At 42.8% G+C, this 25,103-nt stretch overlaps 1 protein-coding gene across 8 annotated transcripts in view; it reads left to right on the top strand.

The window, feature by feature from the left end:
- The window catches only part of CNBP (CCHC-type zinc finger nucleic acid binding protein), a 439,472-nt gene that overhangs the window by 95,646 nt on the left and 318,723 nt on the right, over positions 1-25,103 (top strand). For all 8 annotated transcript variants that reach the window (XM_071673026.1, XM_071673027.1, XM_071673025.1 and 5 more), the window contains one exon: positions 2,126-2,265. In XM_071673026.1, the coding sequence (XP_071529127.1) occupies positions 2,126-2,265 (140 nt within the window). The remainder of the gene's footprint in view (positions 1-2,125; positions 2,266-25,103) is intronic.

Genomic DNA, 25,103 nt, shown 5'->3' with positions numbered 1-25,103 from the left:
AGAACAAACCTTAACTTTTAGAGTTGTTCCCCTGTCTCTTGAGAGTTACCGGCAAGGGAGCAGATTCACGTGGGGTTACATGATTTTTGGATTTTCCTTTGCCATCAAAACACTTTGAACATCTCTCTGCGTCAAGTTTAAGATGTAGGACATACTCGCCTGCTAGTTCCCCAGCCTTCTGAACAGACCTCGCCTCTTTGATAACCAAGTGCCTCAGTACATCATGGGGTACACCGTCCTTACATTCCTCGAGCACTATTAATTCTGAAACCACCTCAAAATCATAAACTTGTTCGGAGCGTATCCACTGCGCTTATAAGCTGACCTTTTCATGAAAGTATTCTTCGTAGGTTTGATTAGGACGCTTATTCTTAGCTCTGAACTTGAGTTGGTATGCTTCCGGATTTAATTGATCAGCTTTCAGCTCTGCCTGCTTCACGACCTCATTATCAGTACACCTGTCACTACACAATGTGGTGTATGCGGACTTGGCCTTATCAACAATTAGAGGACTTAACACAGTCGTCCAAGACGACTTTGGCCAAGAAAGCTGATGGGCAGCCTGTTCAAACTTATGGAAAAATTGAGTCACATCATTTTCACAGAACTTTGGTACAACACTTACATTTTTCAGATGAGACAACACTGGTTCTGGTCGTGGCGTGCCCTGTCATAATTTTTCTTGTTCTAATGCTAGCCTAGCTTGTTCAGTCTCCTCTTCTTCCAGTTGCACTTATGCTTTAATCTTAGCTTGTTCTCTGTCTAAGTCTTAACGATCCGTAGTTGGAACTGCAAGTATTTGGGATTAACATTAACATCACTAGAGAGATGGGGAGGGATCAAGGCTTCGGCTGACCTCGATGATGGGTCAGTATTGTCGACACTAATTTGAACATCTGGTTCGGCACCTGCGATCTGCTTGCCAACTGATTTATTAATATAGTCTCCAACTGTACTTTATGATCATTCTGGTCATAAATCACTCCTAGCCTATCTGCAACAAGCTTCAACTCATAAGTTGTTAAAGATCTAATGTCATCGGGAGAGGGCTGAGATTGACAGAAATGTTCAACATCAGCGTCACTGGTCAATGGCATGATTAACAAATCGAGGAAAGAGATTCTTTTAAGGCAAGAAAAATCCTGGTGAGGTCGCCAATTCTATGTTACAGATCCTTCTTCCGGAAAGGATCGTCAGTTACGCTCACAGATAACACTATAGAGTTATGGGATTGAATCCAACACCAGCATTAAAACTACTTATAATCTAAGAAATAAAGAGTACAAAATAACAGAATCACATTAATCGGGCTCAAATCATTTATGTTAACACTTAACATTCAATATTCCAGGTATGATTTCAAACCATGGGAAAGACAACAGGCTTAGGTGTTGAGTTTAACTGGATTGATGACCCAGCCAGGGAAGTGAAGCCCAAGCCGAGATAACAGAGGCCCTGGCCCCCACTCCGCCATCGTATAACATAAAACATTGCTTACACGATAAACACACAAGGGACATACATACGAACATGGGGCACACACATGTTTGTATTACTATATGTATATGTATGTATACGTTGAAATGTATATGTATGTATATATGTGTGTATGGGCGTTTATGTATATGCATGTGTACGTGGGTAGGTTGGGCCATTCCTTGTCTTGTTTCCTTGTGCTACTTCTCTGACGCGGGAGATGGCGATTAAGTATAATAGAATTGATAGATATACATATATGTATATGTGGATACATGTTTATATGTGTATGAGAGTGGATTTGTCTTTCTTCGTCTGTTTCGTGGTGCTACCTTGCTAACATGGAAAGCAGTGACGAAGTATGAAAAAAGAAAAAATTATACTATATATTGAAAAATTGTTGGCTGAAAATGATTGGTACTTGACTGGAACATAGAATGCTTAACTCTGGGAAAAGAATCTTTGGTTTAAGTAGGTAATTGGAACATAGAATGTTTAACTCTGAGAAAAGAATCTTACTAGGTTAAGTAGGTAACTGGAACATAGAACGTTTAACTCTGAGAAAAGAATCTTACTAGGTTAAGTAGGTACAGTGGATACCTAGTCATAAGATTTGGTGTAAAGTTAATATGGAATATTTTATTTTCAGCTTCATGTTACAACTGCTCAAAGATGGGGCACATAGCTCGTGACTGCCCTGAGCCTGAGCGTACCTGCTATGTTTGTAACAAGAGTGGCCACATTTCCCGACAGTGCACTGAAAACAAGAGTGAAAATCGAAATGCCAAGGTATTTATCAAAATCACTTCAGTTGATCTTATCTCTTCATTTGTATCCAAAACTTCCACTGTAAAAAGCAAAATTTTTTTTTGTAATTGATATGTGATGTGACATGTATGAGTGAGGCCAATATTTCTCAGTGTTTGGTGCTACCTTGTGAAGATGGGATAACCTGATGATTATAAAATTGAGAAGGAAAATTATGATAACATGTATTGCACAAATCTGTTTATTCTTTTGTGATTTCTTTTGTCATGTGCAACTACTTTACTGTGTCTTTCCTCTGCATCATAGGTTTATTGTACGTGAAATCCCATAACTGCTGTTTTTCTTCTCCAGTAGAACAGTAATTTATATCATATTCAAGTCCTTCATCATTTAGTCCCTTTAGAGTCTTTTTCTTTCCAGTGTTGGTTCTTCCTGCAAGCCTTGAGAGGATCTCAAGGATCCCTGGGGATTATAAACCATTTAACCCACTGCTTTGTAGTGAGGTAAATATCTCTCATCCCTTGCTGTCCGTCTGTTTGATGCTAGTGGGATACTATCGGCCAGGGTACACCACCGACCAATCAACATCCTCCACTTGGCAACAATGTCATTGTTCCCTGGCTTTTGGTACTGAGCTCCTTCATAATTCATTGGATTCTGTACCCAGGATTCAGGACAGTTTTAGGTTCTGTTTCTCTTGGACAACACTGCAAACTCTTTGTTTAGTGAACAAGGACAGAGTGAAAAAGATTTTGGGCAATTATGGCCTGAACATACCAGAGGGTGAGAGGTGTGCAAGGAATAGAGTGAATTGGAACAATATGGTATATTGCGGTGGATGTGCTATTAGTGGACTGAACCAGGGCATGTGAAACGTGTGGGGTAGACCTTAGAAAGGTCTATGGGGCCTGGATGTGGATAGGGAGCTTTGGTTTCGGTGCATTACACATGACAGCTAGAGACTGAGTGTGAACAAATGTGGCCTTTGTTGTCTTTTCCTAGCTCTACCTCGCACACACGCAGGGGTAGGGAGGTGCCATTTCATGTGTGGCGGGAATGGATGGAGGCAGCATGTATGAATATGTACATGTGTATATATGTATATGTCTGTGTATGCACACGTTGAAATGTGTAGGTATGTATGTGTGTATGTAGGCATTTATATATATACATGTATATGTGGGTGGTTTGGGCCATTCTTTTGTCTGTTTCCTTGTGCTACCTCGCAAATTCAGGAGACAGTGACAAAGTATAATAAAATAACATTTCAACGTATACATACATATACATACAAAGGCATGTACATATATACACATGTACATATTCATAATTGCTGCCTTCAGCCATTCCTGTCACCACCCCGCCACACATGAAATGGCACCCCCCTGCATGCATGAGGGAGTGCTAGGAAAAGACAACAAAGGCTACATTCGTTCACACTCAGTCTCTAGCTGTCATGTGTAATGCACCGAAACCACAGCTCCCTTTCCACATCTAGGCCCCACAAAACTTTGCATGGTTTACCCCAGACACTTCACATGCCCTGGTTCAATCCACTGACTGCACGTTGATCCTGGTATACTACATAGTTCCAATTCATTCAATTTCTTTCACTCCTTTCACCCTCCTGTTGTATGTTCAGGCCCCGATCACTCAAAATCTTTTCCACTCCATCCTTCCACCTTCAATTTGTTCTCCCACTTCTTGTTCCCTTACCTCAGACACATATATCCTCTTGGTCAGTCTCTCCTCACTCATTCTCTCCATGTGACCAAACTATTTCAACACACCCTCTTCTGCTCTCTTGACTACACTCTTTTTATTACCTTGCATCTCTCTTACCCTTTTATTACTTACTCGATCAAACCACCTCACACCACCTCCTCACTCATTCTCTCCATGTGACCAAACTATTTCAACACACCCTCTTCTGCTCTTTCAACCACACTCTTTTTATTACCTTGCATCTCTCTTACCCTTTTATTACTTACTCGATCAAACCACCTCACCACATATTGCACTTCTCATTTCCAACACATCCACCCTCCTCCACACTGACCTATCTGTAGCCCATGCCTCACAACCATATAACATTGTTGGAACCACTATTCCTTCAAACATACCCATTTTTGCTCAGAGATAACGTTCTTGCCTTCCATACATTCTTCAGCGCTCCCAGAACCTTTGCCCACCCTGTGACTCTCTTACACTTCCATGGTTTCATCCGCTGCCAAATCCACTCCCAGATATCTAAATCACTTCACTTACAGTTTTTCTCCATTAAGACTTACCTCCCAATTTACTTTTCTTTAATGCTACTGAACCTAATAACCTTGCTCTTTTTCACATTTACTCTCGGCTTTCTTCTTTCACAAACTCTACCAACTCATTCACCAGCTTCTGCTGTTTCTCACCCGAATCAGCCACCAGTTGTATCATCAGCGAATGACAACTAACTCACTTCCCAAGCCCTCTTATCCACAGGAAACTGCATACTTGCCCCTCTCTTTTGCATTCACCTCCCTAACAACCCCATCCATAAACAAATTAAACAACCATGGAGACATCACGCACCCTTGCCACAAACCGACATTCACTGAGAAACAATCACTTTCCTCTCTTTCTACTTGTACACATGCCTTACATTGTTGATAGAAACTTTTCACTGCTTCTAGCAACTTACCTCCCACACCATATACTCTTGATACCTTCTACAGAGCATCTCTGTCAGCTCTTATCATATTCCACCAGATCCATGAATGGTACATACAAATCCATTTGTTTTTCAAAGTATTTCTCACATATATTCTTTAAAGCAAACACCTGATCCACACATCCTGTACCACTTCTGAAACCACAGTGCTCTTCCCCAGTCTGATGTTCTGTACATGCCTTGACCCTCTCAATCAATACCCTCCCATATGATCTCCCAGGAATACTCAACAAACTCATACCTCTGTAATTTGAACATTCACCTTTATCTCTTTTGCCTTTGTACAATGGCACTATGCATGCATTCCGCCAATCCTCAGGCATAATTTTTTTATACTTTGCCGCTGTCTCCTATGTTAGCGAGGTAGTGCAAGGAAACAGATGAAAGAATGGCCAACCCACCCACAGACACATATGTATACATAAATGCCCACACACGCATGTATACATACCTATACATTTCAGCGTATACATACTTATACACACAAAGACATATACATATATACACATGTACATATTCATACTTGCTGCTTTCATCCATTCCTGTCTCCTGCGTTAGCGAAGTAGCTCAAGGAAACAGATGAAAGAATGGCGTAACCCACCTACATACACATGTATATACATACACGTCCACACACACATATACATACCTATACATTTCAACATATACACTTTTTTTTTTTTTTTTTTGCTTTGTTGCTGTCTCCCGCGTTTGCGAGGTAGCGCAAGGAAACAGACGAAAGAAATGGCCCAACCCACCCCCATACACATGTATATACATATGTCCACACACGCAAATATACATACCTACACAGCTTTCCATGGTTTACCCCAGACGCTTCACATGCCCTGATTCAACCCACTGACAGCACGTCAACCCCGGTATGCCACATCGATCCAATTCACTCTATTCCTTGCCCTCCTTTCACCCTCCTGCATGTTCAGGCCCCGATCACACAAAATCTTTTTCACTCCATCTTTCCACCTCCAATTTGGTCTCCCACTTCTCCTCATTCCCTCCACCTCCGACACTTATATCCTCTTGGTCAATCTTTCCTCATTCATTCTCTCCATGTGCCCAAACCATTTCAAAACACCCTCTTCTGCTCTCTCAACCATGCTCTTTTTATTTCCACACATCTCTCTCACCCTTACGTTACTTACTCGATCAAACCACCTCACACCACACATTGTCCTCAAACATCTCATTTCCAGCACATCCATCCTCCTGCGCACAACTCTATCCATAGCCCACGCCTCGCAACCATACAACATTGTTGGAACCACTATTCCTTCAAACATACCCATTTTTGCTTTCGGAGATAATGTTCTCGACTTCCACACATTCTTCAAGGCTCCCAGAATTTTCGCCCCCTCCCCCACCCTATGATTCATTTCCGCTTCCATGGTTCCATCCGCTGCCAGATCCACTCCCAGATATCTAAAACACTTTACTTCCTCCAGTTTTTCTCCATTCAAACTTACCTCCCAATTGACTTGACCCTCAACCCTACTGTACCTAATAACCTTGCTCTTATTCACATTTACTCTTAACTTTCTTCTTTCACACACTTTACCAAACTCAGTCACCAGCTTCTGCAGTTCTCACATGAATCAGCCACCAGCGCTGTATCATCAGCGAACAACAACTGACTCACTTCCCAAGCTCTCTCGTCCCCAACAGACTTCATACTTGCCCCTCTTTCCAAAACTCTTGCATTCACCTCCCTAACAACCCCATCCATAAACAAATTAAACAACCATGGAGACATCACACACCCCTGCCGCAAACCTACATTCACTGAGAACCAATCACTTTCCTCTCTTCCTACACGTACACACGCCTTACATCCTCGATAAAAACTTTTCACCGCTTCTAACAACTTGCCTCCCACACCATATATTCTTAATACCTTCCTCAGAGCATCTCTATCAACTCTATCATATGCCTTCTCCAGATCCATAAATGCTACATACAAATCCATTTGCTTTTCTAAGTATTTCTCACATACATTCATCAAAGCAAACACCTGATCCACACATCCTCTACCACTTCTGAAACCACACTGCTCTTCCCCAATCTGATGCTCTGTACATGCCTTCACCCTCTCAATCAATACCCTCCCATACAATTTCCCAGGAACACTCAACAAACTTATACCTCTGTAATTTGAGCACTCACTCTTATCCCCTTTGCCCTTGTACAATGGCACTATGCACGCATTCCGCCAATCCTCAGGCACCTCACCATGAGTCATACATACATTAAATAACCTTACCAACCAGTCAACAATACAGTCACCCCCTTTTTTAATAAATTCCACTGCAATACCATCCAAACCTGCTGCCTTGCCGGCTTTCATCTTCCGCAAAGCTTTTACTACCTCTTCTCTGTTTACCAAATCATTTTCCCTAACCCTCTCACTTTGCACACCACCTCGACCAAAACACCCTATATCTGCCACTCTTATCATCAAACACATTCAACAAACCTTCAAAATACTCACTCCATCTCCTTCTCACATCACCACTACTTGTTATCACCTCCCCATTTGCGCCCTTCACTGAAGTTCCCATTTGCTCCCTTGTCTTACGCACTTTATTTACCTCCTTCCAGAACATCTTTTTATTCTCCCTAAAATTTAATGATACTCTCTCACCCCAACTCTCATGTGCCCTCTTTTTCACCTCTTGCACCTTTCTCTTGACCTCCTGTCTCTTTCTTTTATACATCTCCCACTCAATTTCATTTTTTCCCTGCAAAAATCGTCCAAATGCCTCTCTCTTCTCTTTCACTAATAATCTTACTTCTTCAACCCACCACTCCACTCACTACCCTTTCTAATCAACCCACCTCCCACTCTTCTCATGCCACAAGCATCTTTTGCGCAATCCATCACTGATTCCCTAAATACATCCCATTCCTCCCCCACTCCCCTTACTTCCATTGTTCTCACCTTTTTCCATTCTGTACTCAGTCTCCTGGTACTTCCTCACACAAGTCTCCTTCCCAAGCTCACTTACTCTCACCACCCTCTTCACCCCAATGGAACTACCTTGGCCCACCAGTGATGCTACTACGTTTGTGAATCAAGAACCATTGCAACACAAACCTCGCCAGGTGGTAGAGTGTCCCGCAGTGTATCGAGACAGACTTCCCCAGAACTTTTTTTTAAAGTGGAAGTAAATGTTTATAGTTGTGTTACTGGAGTGATAGTTTTCATACATGGTGCTTTGACAAGAAAATAGTGAAATTGGAAAAAGGGTAGCTTGGACATTTGAAGCTTATTGATACAGTGGTTAAATTGATGAGAACTGCTATTGACGTTTGTGTAAATAAATTAGACATTTCCTTTTTCCATAGCCAGAGGTTGAACCATTATGTGACATTCATTTTTTTCATTTCATTTCATGCTAGAAGTTTCAGTTTTCTAAATTGTTTCTTACACTTTTCATATGTATATATATGTATGTGTGTGTGTGTGTATATGTGCGTGTGTGTGTGTATGTGTGTGTGTGTGTATATTTATTTATTTATTATACTTTGTCGCTGTCTCCCGCGTTTGCCAGGTAGCGCAAGGAAACAGACGAAAGAAATGCCCCCCCCCCCCCCATACACATAGATATACATACGTCCACACACGCAAATATACATACCTACACAGCTTTCCATGGTTTACCCCAGACGCTTCACATGCCTTGATTCAATCCACTGACAGCACGTCAACCCCGGTATACCACATCGCTCCAATTCACTCTATTCCCCGCCCTCCTCTCACCCTCCTGCATGTTCAGGCTCCGATCACACAAAATCTTTTTCACTCCATCTTTCCACCTCCAATTTGGTCTCCCTCTTCTCCTCCTTCCCTCCACCTCCGACACATATATCCTCTTGGTCAATCTTGCCTCACTCATTCTCTCCATGTGCCCAAACCACTTCAAAACACCCTCTTCTGCTCTCTCAACCACGCTCTTTTTATTTCCACACATCTCTCTTACCCTTACGTTACTTACTCGATCAAACCACCTCACACCACACACTTTCCTCAAACATCTCATTTCCAGCACGTCCATCCTCCTGCGCACAACTCTATCCATAGCCCACGCCTCGCAACCATATAACATTGTGTGTATATATATATGTATATTATCCCTGGGGATAGGGGTGAAAGAATACTTCCCACGCATTCCTCGCGTGTCGTAGAAAGCGACTAGAGGGGACGGGAGCGGGGGGCCAGAAATCCTCTCCTCCTTGTATTTTTTTAACTTTCTAAAAATGAGAAACAGAAGAAGGAGTCACGCGGGGAGTGCTCATCCTCCTCGAAGGCTCAGATTGGGGTGCCTAAATGTGTGTGGATGTAACCAAGATGTGAAAAAAGGAGAGATAGGTAGTATGTTTGAGGAAAGGAACCTGGATGTTTTGGCTCTGAGTGAAACGAAGCTCAAGGGTGAAGGGGAAGAGTGGTTTGGGAATGTCTTGGGAGTAAAATCAGGGGTTAGTGAGAGGACAAGAGCAAGGGAAGGAGTAGCAGTACTCCTGAAACAGGAGTTGTGGGAGTATGTGAGAGAATGTAAGAAAGTAAATTCTCGATTAATATGGGTGAAACTGAAAGTTGATGGAGAGAGATGGGTGATTATTGGTGCATATGCACCTGGACATGAGAAGAGAGATCATGAGAGGCAAGTGTTTTGGGAGCAGCTGAATGAGTGTGTTAGTGGTTTTGATGCACGAGACCGGGTTATAGTGATGGGTGATTTGAATGCAAAGGTGAGTAATGTGGCAGTTGAGGGAATAATTGGTATACATGGGGTGTTCAGTGTTGTAAATTGAAATGGTGAAGAGCTTGTAGATTTATGTGCTGAAAAAGGACTGATGATTGGGAATACCTGGTTTAAAAAGAAGTAAGAGTATTAGTGAAAGAGAAGAGAGAGGCATTTGGACGATTTTTGCAGGGAAAAAATGCAGTTGAGTGGGAGACGTATAAAAGAAAGAGACAGGAGGTCAAGAGAAAGGTGCAAGAGGTGAAAAAAAGGGCAAATGAGAGTTGGGGTGAGAGAGTATCATTAAATTTTAGGGAGAATAAAAAGATGTTCTGGAAGGAGGTAAATAAAGTGCGTAAGACAAGGGAGCAAATGGGAACTTCAGTGAAGGGCACAAATGGGGAGGTGATAACAAGTAGTGGTGATGTGAGAAGGAGATGGAGTGAGTATTTTGAAGGTTTGTTGAATGTGTTTGATGATAGAGTGGCAGATATAGGGTGTTTTGGTCGAGGTGGTGTGCAAAGTGAGAGGGTTAGGGAAAATGATTTGGTAAACAGAGAAGAGGTAGTAAAAGCTTTGCGGAAGATGAAAGCCGGCAAGGCAGCAGGTTTGGATGGTATTGCAGTGGAATTTATTAAAAAAGGGGGTGACTGTATTGTTGACTGGTTGGTAAGGTTATTTAATGTATGTATGACTCACGGTGAGGTGCCTGAGGATTGGCGGAATGCGTGCATAGTGCCATTGTAGAAAGGCAAAGGGGATGAGTGAGTGCTCAAATTACAGAGGTATAAGTTTGTTGAGTATTCCTGGTAAATTATATGGGAGGGTATTGATTGAGAGGGTGAAGGCATGTACAGAGCATCAGATTGGGGAAGAGCAGTGTGGTTTCAGAAGTGGTAGAGGATGTGTGGATCAGGTGTTTGCTTTGAAGAATGTATGTGAGAAATACTTAGAAAAGCAAATGGATTTGTATGTAGCATTTATGGATCTGGAGAAGGCATATGTTAGAGTTGATAGAGATGCTCTGTGGAAGGTATTAAGAATATATGGTGTAGGAGGCAAGTTGTTAGAAGCAGTGAAAAGTTTTTATCGAGGATGTAAGGCATGTGTACGTGTAGGAAGAGAGGAAAGTGATTGGTTCTCAGTGAATGTAGGTTTGCGGCAGGGGTGTGTGATGTCTCCATGGTTGTTTAATTTCTTTATGGATGGGGTTGTTAGGGAGGTGAATGCAAGAGTTTTGGAAAGAGGGGAAGGATGAAGTCTGTTGGGGATGAGAGAGCTTGGGAAGTGAGTCAGTTGTTGTTCGCTGATGATACAGCGCTGGTGGCTGATTCATGTGAGAAACTGCAGAAGCTGGTGACTGAGTTTGGTAAAGTGTGTGAAAGAAGAAAGTTAAGAGTAAATGTGAATAAGAGCAAGGTTATTAGGTACAGTAGGGTTGAGGGTCAAGTCAATTGGGAGGTGAGTTTGAATGGAGAAAAACTGGAGGAAGTGAAGTGTTTTAGATATCTGGGAGTGGATCTGGCAGCGGATGGAACCATGGAAGCGGAAGTGGATCATAGGGTGGGGGAGGGGGCGAAAATTCTGGGAGCCTTGAAGAATGTCTGGAAGTCGAGAACATTATCTCGGAAAGCAAAAATGGGTATGTTTGAAGGAATAGTGGTTCCAACAATGTTGTATGGTTGCGAGGCGTGGACTATGGATAGAGTTGTGCACAGGAGGATGGATGTGCTGGAAATGAGATGTTTGAGGACAATGTGTGGTGTGAGGTGGTTTGATCGAGTAAGTAACGTAAGGGTAAGAGAGATGTGTGGAAATAAAAAGAGCGTGGTTGAGAGAGCAGAAGAGGGTGTTTTGAAATGGTTTGGGCACATGGAGAGAATGAGTGAGGAAAGATTGACCAAGAGGATATATGTGTCGGAGGTGGAGGGAACGAGGAGAAGAGGGAGACCAAATTGGAGGTGGAAAGATGGAGTGAAAAAGATTTTGTGTGATCGGGGCCTGAACATGCAGGAGGGTGAAAGGAGGGCAAGGAATAGAGTGAATTGGATCGATGTGGTATACCGGGGTTGACGTGATGTCAGTGGATTGAATCGGGGAATGTGAAGCGTCTGGGGTAAACCATGGAAAGCTGTGTAGGTATGTATATTTTGCGTGTTTGGACGTATGTATATACATGTGTATGGGGGTGGGTTGGGCCATTTCTTTCGTCTGTTTCCTTGCGCTACCTCGCAAACGCGGGAGACCGAAAAAAAAAAAAAAACTTATGTAAGTAGGAGAGATGGCCAGAGAGCGTTATTGGGTTACGTGTTAATTGACAGGTGCGCGAAAGAGAGGCTTTTGGATGTTAATGTGCTGAGAGGTGCAACTGGAGGGATGTCTGATCATTATCTTGTGGAGGCTAAGGTGAAGATTTGTAAGGGTTTTCAGAAAAGAAGAGTGAAATATATATTTATTATTTTTTTTTTATTATACTTTGTCGCTGTCTCCCGCGTTTGCGAGGTAGCGCAAGGAAACAGACGAAAGAAATGGCCCAACTCACCCCCATACACATGTATATACATACGTCCACACATGCAAATATACATACCTACACAGCTTTCCATGGTTTACCCCAGACGCTTCACATGCCCCGATTCAATCCACTGACAGCACGTCAACCCCGGTATACCACATCGCTCCAATTCACTGTATTCCTTGCCCTCCTTTCACCCTCCTGCATGTTCAGGCCCCGATCACACAAAATTTTTTTCACTCCATCTTTCCACCTCCAATTTGGTCTCCCTCTTCTCCTCGTTCCCTCCACCTCCGACACATATATCCTCTTGGTCAATCTTTCCTCACTCATTCTCTCCATGTGCCCAAACCATTTCAAAACACCCTCTTCTGCTCTCTCAACCACGCTCTTTTTATTTCCACACATCTCTCTTACCCTTACGTTACTTACTCGATCAAACCACCTCACACCACACATTGTCCTCAAACATCTCATTTCCAGCACATCCATCCTCCTGCGCACAACTCTATCTATAGCCCACGCCTCGCAACCATATAACATTGTTGGAACCACTATTCCTTCAAACATACCCATTTTTGCTTTCGGAGATAATGTTCTCGACTTCCACACATTCTTCAAGGCCCCCAGGATTTTCGCCCCCTCCCCCACCCTATGATCCACTTCCGCTTCCATGGTTCCATCCGCTGCCAGATCCACTCCCAGATATCTAAAACACTTCACTTCCTCCAGCTTTTCTCCATTCAAACTCACCTCCCAATTGACTTGACCCTCAACCCTACTGTACCTAATAACCTTGCTCTTATTCACATTTACTCTCAACTTTCTTCTTCCACACACTTTTCCAAACTCAGTCACCAGCTTCTGAGTTTGGTAAAGTGGAGGGAACGAGGAGAAGAGGGAGACCAGATTGGAGGTGGAAAGATGGAGTGAAAAAGATTTTGTGTGATCGGGGCCTGAACATGCAGGAGGGTGAAAGGAGGGCAAGGAATAGAGTGAATTGGAGCGATGTGGTATACCGGGGTTGACGTGCTGTCAGTGGATTGAATCAAGGCATGTGAAGCGTCTGGGGTAAACCATGGAAAGCTGTGTAGGTATGTATATTTGCGTGTGTGGACGTATGTATATACATGTGTATGGGGGGGGTTGGGCCATTTCTTTCGTCTGTTTCCTTGCGCTACCTCGCAAACGCGGGAGACAGCGACAAAGTATAAAAAAAAAAAAATATGATAAACAGAGAAGAGGTAGTAAAAGCTTTGCGGAAGATGAAAGCCGGCAAGGCAGCAGGTTTGGATGGTATTGCAGTGGAATTTATTAAACAAGGGGGTGACTGTATTGTTGACTGGTTGGTAAGGTTATTTAATGTATGTATGACTCATGGTGAGGTGCCTGAGGATTGGCGGAATGCTTGCATAGTGCCATTGTACAAAGGCAAAGGGGATAAGAGTGAGTGCTCAAATTACAGAGGTATAAGTTTGTTGAGTATTCCTGGTAAATTATATGGGAGGGTATTGATTGAGAGGGTGAAGGCATGTACAGAGCATCAGATTGGGGAAGAGCAGTGTGGTTTCAGAAGTGGTAGAGGATGTGTGGATCAGGTGTTTGCTTTGAAGAATGTATGTGAGAAATACTTAGAAAAGCAAATGGATTTGTATGTAGCATTTATGGATCTGGAGAAGGCATATGATAGAGTTGATAGAGATGCTCTGTGGAAGGTATTAAGAATATATGGTGTGGGAGGCAAGTTGTTAGAAGCAGTGAAAAGTTTTTATCGAGGATGTAAGGCATGTGTACGTGTAGGAAGAGAGGAAAGTGATTGGTTCTCAGTGAATGTAGGTTTGCGGCAGGGGTGTGTGATGTCTCCATGGTTGTTTAATTTGTTTATGGATGGGGTTGTTAGGGAGGTAAATGCAAGAGTTTTGGAAAGAGGGGCAAGTATGAAGTCTGTTGGGGATGAGAGAGCTTGGGAAGTGAGTCAGTTGTTGTTCGCTGATGATACAGCGCTGGTGGCGGATTCATGTGAGAAACTGCAGAAGCTGGTGACGGAGTTTGGAAAAGTGTGTGGAAGAAGAAAGTTAAGAGTAAATGTGAATAAGAGCAAGGTTATTAGGTACAGTAGGGTTGAGGGTCAAGTCAATTGGGAGGTGAGTTTGAATGGTGAGAGGCTGGAGGAAGTGAAGTGTTTTAGATATCTGGGAGTGGATCTGTCAGCGGATGGAACCATGGAAGCGGAAGTGGATCATAGGGTGGGGGAGGGGGCGAAAATTTTGGGAGCCTTGAAAAATGTGTGGAAGTCGAGAACATTATCCCGGAAAGCAAAAATGGGTATGTTTGAAGGAATAGTAGTTCCAACAATGTTGTATGGTTGCGAGGCGTGGGCTATGGATAGAGTTGTGCGCAGGAGGATGGATGTGCTGGAAATGAGATGTTTGAGGACAATGTGTGGTGTGAGGTGGTTTGATCGAGTAAGTAACGTAAGGGTAAGAGAGATGTGTGGAAATAAAAAGAGCGTGGTTGAGAGAGCAGAAGAGGGTGTTTAGAAATGGTTTGGGCACATGGAGAGAATGAGTGAGGAGAGATTGACCAAGAGGATATATGTGTCGGAGGTGGAGGGAACGAGGAGAAGAGGGAGACCAAATTGGAGGTGGAAAGATGGAGTGAAAAAGATTTTGTGTGATCGGGGCCTGAACATGCAGGAGGGTGAAAGGAGGGCAAGAAATAGAGTGAATTGGAGTCATGTGGTATACAGGGGTTGACGTGCTGTCAGTGGATTGAAGCAAGGCATGTGAAGCGTCTGGGGTAAACCATGGAAAGCTGTGTAGGTATGTATATTTGCGTGTGTGGACGTGTGTATGTACATGTGTATGGGGGGGGGGCCATTTCTTTCGTCTGTTTCCTTGCGCTACCTCGCAAACGCGGGAGACAGCGACAAAGTATAAAAAAAAAAAAAAAAAAAAAAAATATATATATATATATATATATATATATATATATATATATATATATATATATATATATATATATATTTTTTTTTTTCATACTATTCACCATTTCCCGCATTAGCAAGGTAGCGTTAAGAACAGAGGACTGGGCCTTAGAGGGAATATCCTCACCTGGCCCCCTTCTTTTTTTTTTTTCCGAAAGAAGGAAGGATATATATATATATGCATTTACCTCCCTAACAACCCCATCCATAAACAAATTAAAGAACCATGGAGACATCACACACCCCTGCCGCAAACCTACATTCACTGAGAACCAATCACTTTCCTCTCTTCCTACACGAACACATGCCTTACATCCTCGATAAAAACTTTTCACTGCTTCTAACAACTTTCCTCCCACACCATATATTCTTAATACCTTCCACAGAGCATCTCTATCAACTCTATCATATGCCTTCTCCAGATCCATAAATGCTACATACAAATCCATTTGCTTTTCTAAGTATTTCTCACATACACTCTTCAAAGCAAACACCTGATCTACACATCTTCTACCACTTCTGAAACCACACTGCTCTTCCCCAATCTGATGCTCTGTACATGCCTTCACCCTCTCAATCAATACCCTCCCATATAATTTACCAGGAATACTCAACAAACTTATACCTCTGTAATTTGAGCACTCACTCTTATCCCCTTTGCCTTTGTACAATGGCACTATGCACGCATTCTGCCAATCCTCAGGCACCTCACCATGAGTCATACATACATTAAATAACCTTACCAACCAGTCAACAATACAGTCACCCCCTTTTTTAATAAATTCCACTGCAATACCATCCAAACCTGCTGCCTTGCCGGCTTTCATCTTCCGCAAAGCTTTCACTACCTCTTCTCTGTTTACCAAATCATTTTCCCTAACCCTCTCACTTTGCACACCACCTCGACCAAAACACCCTATATCTGCCACTCTATCATCAAACACATTCAACAAACCTTCAAAATACTCACTCCATCTCCTTCTCACATCACCACTACTTGTCATCACCTCCCCATTTGTGCCCTTCACTGAAGTTCCCATTTGCTCCCTTGTCTTACGCACTTTATTTACCTCCTTCCAGAACATCTTTTTATTCTCCCTAAAATTTACTGATACTCTCTCACCCCAACTCTCATTTGCCCTTTTTTTCACCTCTTGCACCTTTCTCTTGACCTCCTGTCCCTTTCTTTTATACATCTCCCACTCAATTGCATTTTTTCCCTGCAAAAATCGTCCAAATGCCTCTCTCTTCTCTTTCACTAATACTCTTACTTCTTCATCCCACCACTCACTACCCTTTCTAGTCAACCCACCTCCCACTCTTCTCATGCCACAAGCATCTTTTGCGCAATCCATCACTGATTCCCTAAATACATCCCATTCCTCCCCCACTCCCCTTGCTTCCATTGTTCTCACCTTTTTCCATTCTGTACTCAGTCTCTCCTGGTACTTCCTCACACAGGTCTCCTTCTCAAGCTCACTTACTCTCACCACCCTCTTCACCCCAACATTCACTCTTCTTTTCTGAAAACCCATACAAATCTTCACCTTAGCCTCCATAAGATAATGATCAGACATCCCTCCAGTTGCACCTCACAGCACATTAACATCCAAAAGTCTCTTTTTCGCGCGCCTGTCAATTAACACGTAATCCAGTAACGCTCTCTGGCCATCTCTCCTACTTACATAAGTATACTTATGTATATCTCTCTTTTTAAACCAGGTATTCCCAATCAACAGTCCTTTTTCAGCACATAAATCTACAAGCTTCACCATTTCCATTTACAACACTGAACACCCCATGTATACCAATTATTCCCTCAACTGCCACATTACTCACCTTTGCATTCAAATCACCCATCACTATAACCCGGTCTCGTGCATCAAAACCACTAACACACTCATTCAGCTGCTCCCAAAAAACTTGCCTCTCTTGATCTTTCTTCTCATGCCCAGGGGCAAGTATGAAGTCTGTTGGGGATGAGAGAGCTTGGGAAGTGAGTCAGTTGTTGTTCGCTGATGATACAGCGCTGGTGGCTGATTCATGTGAGAAACTGCAGAAGCTGGTGACTGAGTTTGGTAAAGTGTGTGGAAGAAGAAAGTTAAGAGTAAATGTGAATAAGAGCAAGGTTATTAGGTACAGTAGGGTTGAGGGTCAAGTCAATTGGGAGGTGAGTTTGAATGGAGAAAAACTGGAGGAAGTGAAGTGTTTTAGATATCTGGGAGTGGATCTGGCAGCGGATGGAACCATGGAAGCGGAAGTGGATCATAGGGTGGGGGAGGGGGCGAAAATTCTGGGGGCCTTGAAGAATGTGTGGAAGTCGAGAACATTATCTCAGAAAGCAAAAATGGGTATGTTTGAAGGAATAGTGGTTCCAACAATGTTGTATGGTTGCGAGGCGTGGGCTATGGATAGAGTTGTGCGCAGGAGGATGGATGTGCTGGAAATGAGATGTTTGAGGACAATGTGTGGTGTGAGGTGGTTTGATCGAGTGAGTAACGTAAGGGTAAGAGAGATGTGTGGAAATAAAAAGAGCATGGTTGAGAGAGCAGAAGAGGGTGTTTTGAAGTGGTTTGGGCACATGGAGAGGATGAGTGAGGAAAGATTGACCAAGAGGATATATGTGTCGGAGGTGGAGGGAGCAAGGAGAAGAGTGAGACCAAATTGGAGGTGGAAAGATGGAGTGAAAAAGATTTTGTGTGATCGGGGCCTGAACATGCAGGAGGGTGAAAGGAGGGCAAGGAATAGAGTGAATTGGAGCGATGTGGTATACCGGGGTTGACGTGCTGTCAGTGGATTGAATCAGGGTATGTGAAGCGTCTGGGGTAAACCATGGAAAGCTGTGTAGGTATGTATATTTGCGTGTGTGGACGTATGTATATACATGTGTATGGGGGGGGGGGTTGGACCATTTCTTTCGTCTGTTTCCTTGCGCTACCTCGCAAACGCGGGAGACAGCAACAAAGTATAAAAAAAAAAAATATATATATATATATATATATATATATATATATATATATATATATATATATATATATACACATACATACGCATACACACACACATATACATATATATACATATGAAAAATGTAAGAAATAATGTAGAAAACAAACTTCTAGCTTGAAATGAAATGAAAAAATGAATGTCACATAATGGTTCAACCTCTGGCTATGGAAAAGGGAAATGTATAATTTATTTACACAAACGTCAATAGTAGTTCTCATCAATTTAACCACTGTATCAATAAGCTTCAATGTCTAAGCTACATTTTTTCCAATTTCACTGTTTTTTTGTCAAAGCACCATGTATGAAAACTATCACTCCAGTAACACAACTATAAACATTTACTTCCCCTTTAAAAAAGTTCTGGGGAAGTCAGTACATCAATAAATACATATATACACATGTACATGATTCATACTTGCTGCCTTTATTCATTCCTGTCGCCACCCCGCCACATGAATTGACACCCCCTCCCCAACACGTGCGAGGTAGTGCTAGGAAAAGACAGCAACAGCGACATTCGTTCACACTCAGTCTCTAGCTGTCATGTGTGATGCACGGAAACCATGGCTCCCTTTCCACATCCAGGCCCCACAAAACTTTTCATGGTTTATCCCAGATGCTTCACATGCCCTGGTTCAATTCATTGACAGCACATTGACCCCAGTATACCACATCGTTCCAGTTCACTCTATTCCTTGCATGCCTTTCACCTTTCTGCATGTTCAGGCCCCGATCGCTCTAAATCTTTTTCACTCCATCCTTCCACCTCCAATTTGGTCTCCCACTTCCCGTTCCCTCCACCTCTGACACATATATCCTCTTTGTCAGTCGTTCCTCACTCATTCTGTCCATGTGACCAGACCATTTCAATACACCCTCTTCTGCTCTCTCAACCACACTCTTTTTATTACCACCCCTATCTCTTACCCTTTCATTACTTACTTGATCAAACCACCTCACACCACATATTGTCCTTAAACATCTCATTTCCAACGCATCCACCCTCCTCTGCACAACCCTATCTATATCCCATGCCTCACAACCATATAACATTGTTGGAATCACTATTTCTTCAAACATACCCATATTTGCTTTCCAAGATAATGTTCTCGCCTCCCACACAATTTTCAATGCTCCCAGAACTTTTGCCCCCTCCCCCCACCCTATGACTTACTTCCGCTTCCATGGTTCCATCTGCTGCTAAATCCACTAACAGTTATCTAAAACACTTCAATTCCTCCAGTTTTTCTCCATTTCAAACTTACCTCCCAATTGACTTGTCCCTCAGCACTACTGTACCTAATAACCTTGCTGTTATATACATTTTCTCTCAGCTTTCTTCTTTCACACACTTTACCAAAGTCAGTCACCAGCTTCTGCAATTTCTCACCTGAATCAGCCTCCAGTGCCGTATCATTAGCGAACAACATCTGACTCACTTCCCAAGCCCTCTCATCCACAACAGACTACATACTTGCGTTAACCTCCCAAACAACCCCATCCATAAACAAACAACCATGGAGACATCACGCACCCCTGCCACAAACCGACATTCACGGTGAACCAATCACTTTCCTGTCTTCCTTCTCATAAACTTGCCTTACATCCTCGATAAAAAGTTTTCACTGCTTCTAACAACTTGCCTCCCACACCATATATTCTTAATACCTTCCGTAGAGCATCTCTATTAACTCTGTCAAATGCTTTCTCCAGATCCATAAATGCTACATACAAATCCACTTGTTTTTCTAAGTATTTCTCACATACATTTTTAAAAGCAAACACTTGATCCACACATCCTCTACCACCTCTGAAACCACACTGCTCTTCCCCAGTCTGATGCTCTGTACATGCCTTCACCCTCTCAATCAATACCTTCCCATATAATTTTCCCGAAATACTCAACAAACTTATACCTCTGTAATTTGAAGACTCACCTTTATCCCCTTTGCCTTTGTACAATGGCACTATGCATGCATTCTGCCAATCCTGAGGCACTTCACCATGAGCCGTACATATATTGAATATCCTCACCAACCAGTCAACAACACAGTCAACCTCCCTTTTTAATATATTCCACTGCAATTCCATCCAAACCCGCCACCTTGCCGGCTGTCATCTTCCGCAAAGCTTTCACTACCTCTTTTCTGTTAACCAAATCATTCTCCCTAACCCTCTCACTTTGCACACCACCTTGACCAAAACACCCTATATCTGCCACTCTTATCATCTAACACATTCAACAAACCTTCAAAATACTCACTCCATCTCCTTCTTACATCACTCCTTGTTATTACCTCCCCATTAACCCCCTTCACCGATGTTCCCATTTGTTCTCTTGCCTCACACACTTTCAAAACATCTTTTTATTCTTCCCAAAATTATTATTATTATACTTAGTCGCTGTCTCCCGTGTTAGCGAGATAGTGCAAGGAAACAGACAAATGAATGGCCCAACCCACCCACATACCCATTTATATACCATAAACGCCCACACATGCATTTATACCTTTACATTTTAACATATACATAAATATATATACACAGACATATACACATGTACATATTCATACTTGCTGCCTCCATCCATTCCTGTTGCCACCCTACCACACGTGGAATAGCATCCCCTTTCCTCGTGTGTGCGTGAGGTAGCGCTAGGAAAAGACAACAAGGGCCACATTCATTAACACTCGGTCTCTAGCTGTCATGTGTTATGCACCGAAACCACAGCTCCCTTTCCACATCCAGGCCCCACAAAACTTTCCATGGTTTACCCCAGATGCTTCACGTGCCCTGATCCAATCCATTGACCGCACATCAATCTGATATAACACATCGTCCAATTCACTCTATTCCTCGCAAACCTTTCACTCTCTTGTATGTTCAGGCCCTGATCACTCAAAATCTTTTTCACTCCATCCTTCCACCTCCAATTTGGTGTCCCACTTCTCGTTCCCTTCACCTCAGACACATATATCCTCTTTATGAATCTTTCTTCTCTCATTCTCTCCATGTGACGAAACCATTTCAGTACACCCTCTTGTGCTCTCTCAACCACACTCTTTTTATTACCACATATCTCTCTTAATCTTTCATTACTTACTCAATTAAACCACCTCACACCACATATTGTCCTCAAACATTTCATTTCCAACACATCCACCCTTCGCTTAACCATATCTGTAGCCCATTCCTTGCAACCATGTAACATCGTTGGGACCACTGTTCCTTTAGACATAACTGTTTTTGCTTCGAGATAATGTTCTAACCTTCCACACATTCTTCAACACTCCCAGAACCTTTGCCCTCTTCCCCGCCCTGTGACTCACTGTCTCTTCCAGTGTTCCATCTGCTGCTAAATCCACTCCCAGATATCTAAAACACCTCACTTTATACTTAATTGCTGTCTTCCGAGTCAGCGAGGTAGTGCCATGAAAGAGATGAAGAATGGCCCATCCACTTATACACACATATATGAATGGTCTTACACACAGAATGGCCCATCCACTTATATACACACATATATGAATGGTCTTACACACACACATACGTATCAACTTATATGTACAGACATCTACATATTCATACTTGCTTGGCTTCATCCATTCCCAGATATGCTAAATCCACTCCCAGATATCTAAAACACCTCACTTTATACTTAATTGCTGTTTTCCGAGTCAGCGAGGTAGCGCCATGAAAGAGATGAAGAATGGCCCATCCACTTATATACACATATATGAATGGTCTTTTATTTATTTTTTTTATTTATTTTGCTTTATCACTGTCTCCCGCATTAGCGAGGTAGCGCAAGGAAACAGACGAAAGAATGGCCCAACCCGCCCACATACACATGTATATACATACATGTCCACACACGCACAATATACATACCTATACATCTCAATTTACACATATATATACACACACAGTGGATCTGGCAGCGGATGGAACCATGGAAGCGGAAGTGGATCATAGGGTGGGGGAGGGGGCGAAAATTCTGGGGGCCTTGAAGAATGTGTGGAAGTCGAGAACATTATCTCGGAAAGCAAAAATGGGTATGTTTGAAGGAATAGTGGTTCCAACAATGTTGTATGGTTGCGAGGCGTGGGCTATGGATAGAGTTGTGCGCAGGAGGATAGATGTGCTGGAAATGAGATGTTTGAGGACAATGTGTGGTGTGAGGTGGTTTGATCGAGTGAGTAACGTAAGGGTAAGAGAGATGTGTGGAAATAAAAAGAGCGTGGTTGAGAGAGCAGAAGAGGGTGTTTTGAAGTGGTTTGGGCACATGGAGAGAATGAGTGAGGAAAGATTGACCAAGAGGATATATGTGTCAGAGGTGGAGGGAACGAGGAGAAGAGGGAGACCAAATTGGAGGTGGAAAGATGGAGTGAAAAAGATTTTGTGTGATCGGGGCCTGAACATGCAGGAGGGTGAAAGGAGGGCAAGGAATAGAGTGAATTGGAGCGATGTGGTATACCGGGGTTGACGTGCTGTCAGTGGATTGAATCAAGGCATGTGAAGCGTCTGGGGTAAACCATGGAAAGCTGTGTAGGTATGTATATTTGCGTGTGTGGATGTATGTATATACATGTGTATGGGGGGGGGTTGGGCCATTTCTTTTGTCTGTTTCCTTGCGCTACCTTGCAAACGCGGGAGACAGCGACAAAGTATAATAAAAAATATAATAATAATATATATATATATGTGTGTGTGGCGGGGTGGCGATGGGAATGAATAAAGGCAGACAGTGTGAATTGTGTGTATGGGTATATATGTATGTGTCAGTGTGTGTATATATATGTGTACATTGAGATGTATAGGTGTGTATATTTGCGTGTATGTGTGTACATTGTGTATGGGGGTGGGTTGGGCCATTTCTTTCGTCTGTTTCCTTGCGCTACCTCGCAAACGCGGGAGACAGCGACAAAGCAAAAAAAAAAAAAAAAAATACACACACACACATATACATATATACACATGTACATAATTCATACTGTCTGCCTTTATTTGTTCCCATCGTCACCTTGCCACACATGGAATAAAAACCCCCTCCCCCCTCATGTGTATGAGGTAGTGCTAGGAAAAACACCAAAGGCCCCATTCGTTCACACTCAGTCTCTAGCTGTCATGTAATAATGCACCGAAACCACGGCTCCCTTTCCACATCCAGGCCCCACACACTTTGCATGGTTTACCCCAGACGCTTCACATGCCCTGGTTCAATCCATTGACAGCACGTCGACCCCGGTATACCACATTGTTCCAATTCACTCTATTCCTTGCACACCTTTCACCCTCCTGCATGTTCAGGCCCCGATCACTCAAAATCTTTTTCACTCCATCTTTCCACCTCCAATTTGGTCTCCCACTCCTCCTCGTTCCCTCCACCTCTGACACATATATCCTCTTGGTCAATCTTTCCCCACTCATTCTCTCCATATGACCAAATCATTTCAAAACACCCTCTTCTGCTCTCTCAACCACACTCTTTTTATTTCCACACATCTCTCTCACCCTTACATTACTTACTCGATCAAACCACCTCACACCACACATTGTCCTCAAACATCTCATTTCCAGCACATCCACCCTCCTGCGCACAACTCTATCCATAGCCCACGCCTCGCAACCATACAACATTGTTGGAACCACTATTCCTTCAAACATACCCATTTTTACTTTCCGAGATAATGTTCTCGACTTCCAAACATTCTTCAAGGCTCCCAGAATTTTTGCCCCCTCACCCACCCTGTGATTCACTTCCGCTTCCAAAGTTCCATCCGCTGCCAGATCCACTCCCAGATATCTAAAACACTTCACTTCCTTCAGCTTTTCTCCATTCAAACTTACCTCCCAATTGACTTGACCCTCAACCCTACTGTACCTAATAACCTTACTCTTATTCACATTTACTCTTAACTTTCTTCTTTCACACACTTTACCAAACTCAGTCACCAGCTTCTGCAGTTTCTCACATGAATCAGCCACCAGCGCTGTATCATCAGCGAACAACAACTGACTCACTTCCCAAGCTCTCTCATCCACAACAGACTGCATACTTGCCCCTCTTTCCAAAACTCTTGCATTCACCTCCCTAACAACCCCATCCATAAACAAATTAAACAACCATGGAGACATCACACACCCCTGCCACAAACCAACATTCACTGAGAACCAATCACTTTCCTCTCTTCCTACATGTACACATGCCTTACATTCTCGATAAAAACTTTTCACTGCTTCTAACAACTTGCCTCCCACACCATATATTCTTAACACCTTCCACAGAGCATCTCTATCAACTCTATCATATGCCTTCTCCAGATCCATAAATGCTACATACAAATCCATTTGTTTTTCTAAGTATTTCTCGCATACATTCTTCAAAGCAGACACCTGATCCACACATCCTCTACCACTTCTGAAACCACACTGCTCTTCCCCAATCTGATGCTCTTACACACACATATACGTATCAACTTATACGTACAGACATTTACATATTCATACTTGCTAGGCTTCATCCATTCCTGTTGCTAACCTGCCACATAGGAAATAGAATGTCTCTCACTCCCTCTGTCCTTCAGTAAGGTTTGGATGGTATTGCAGTTGAATTTACCAAAAAAGGGGTGACTGTGCTGTTGACTGATTAGTAAGAATATTCAGTGTATGTATGAAGTATGGTGAAGTGCCTTAAGATTGGCAGAATGTGTGCACATTGCCATTCAACAAAGACAAAGGGGTGTGTGATATCCACATGGTTGTTTGATTTGTTTATGGATGGGTTGGTTAGGGAGGTAAATGCAAGAGTTTTGGTGAGTGGGGTGAGTATGCAGTCTGTTGTGGATGAGTGGGCATAGGAAGTGAGTCGGTTGT

This window comes from Panulirus ornatus, chromosome 18 (genome assembly GCF_036320965.1).
Source record: "Panulirus ornatus isolate Po-2019 chromosome 18, ASM3632096v1, whole genome shotgun sequence".
NCBI classification, from domain to species: domain Eukaryota; kingdom Metazoa; phylum Arthropoda; class Malacostraca; order Decapoda; family Palinuridae; genus Panulirus; species Panulirus ornatus.
The sequence above is the reverse complement of the archived record's forward strand: the minus strand, read 5'-3'. Positions and strand labels throughout refer to the sequence as shown.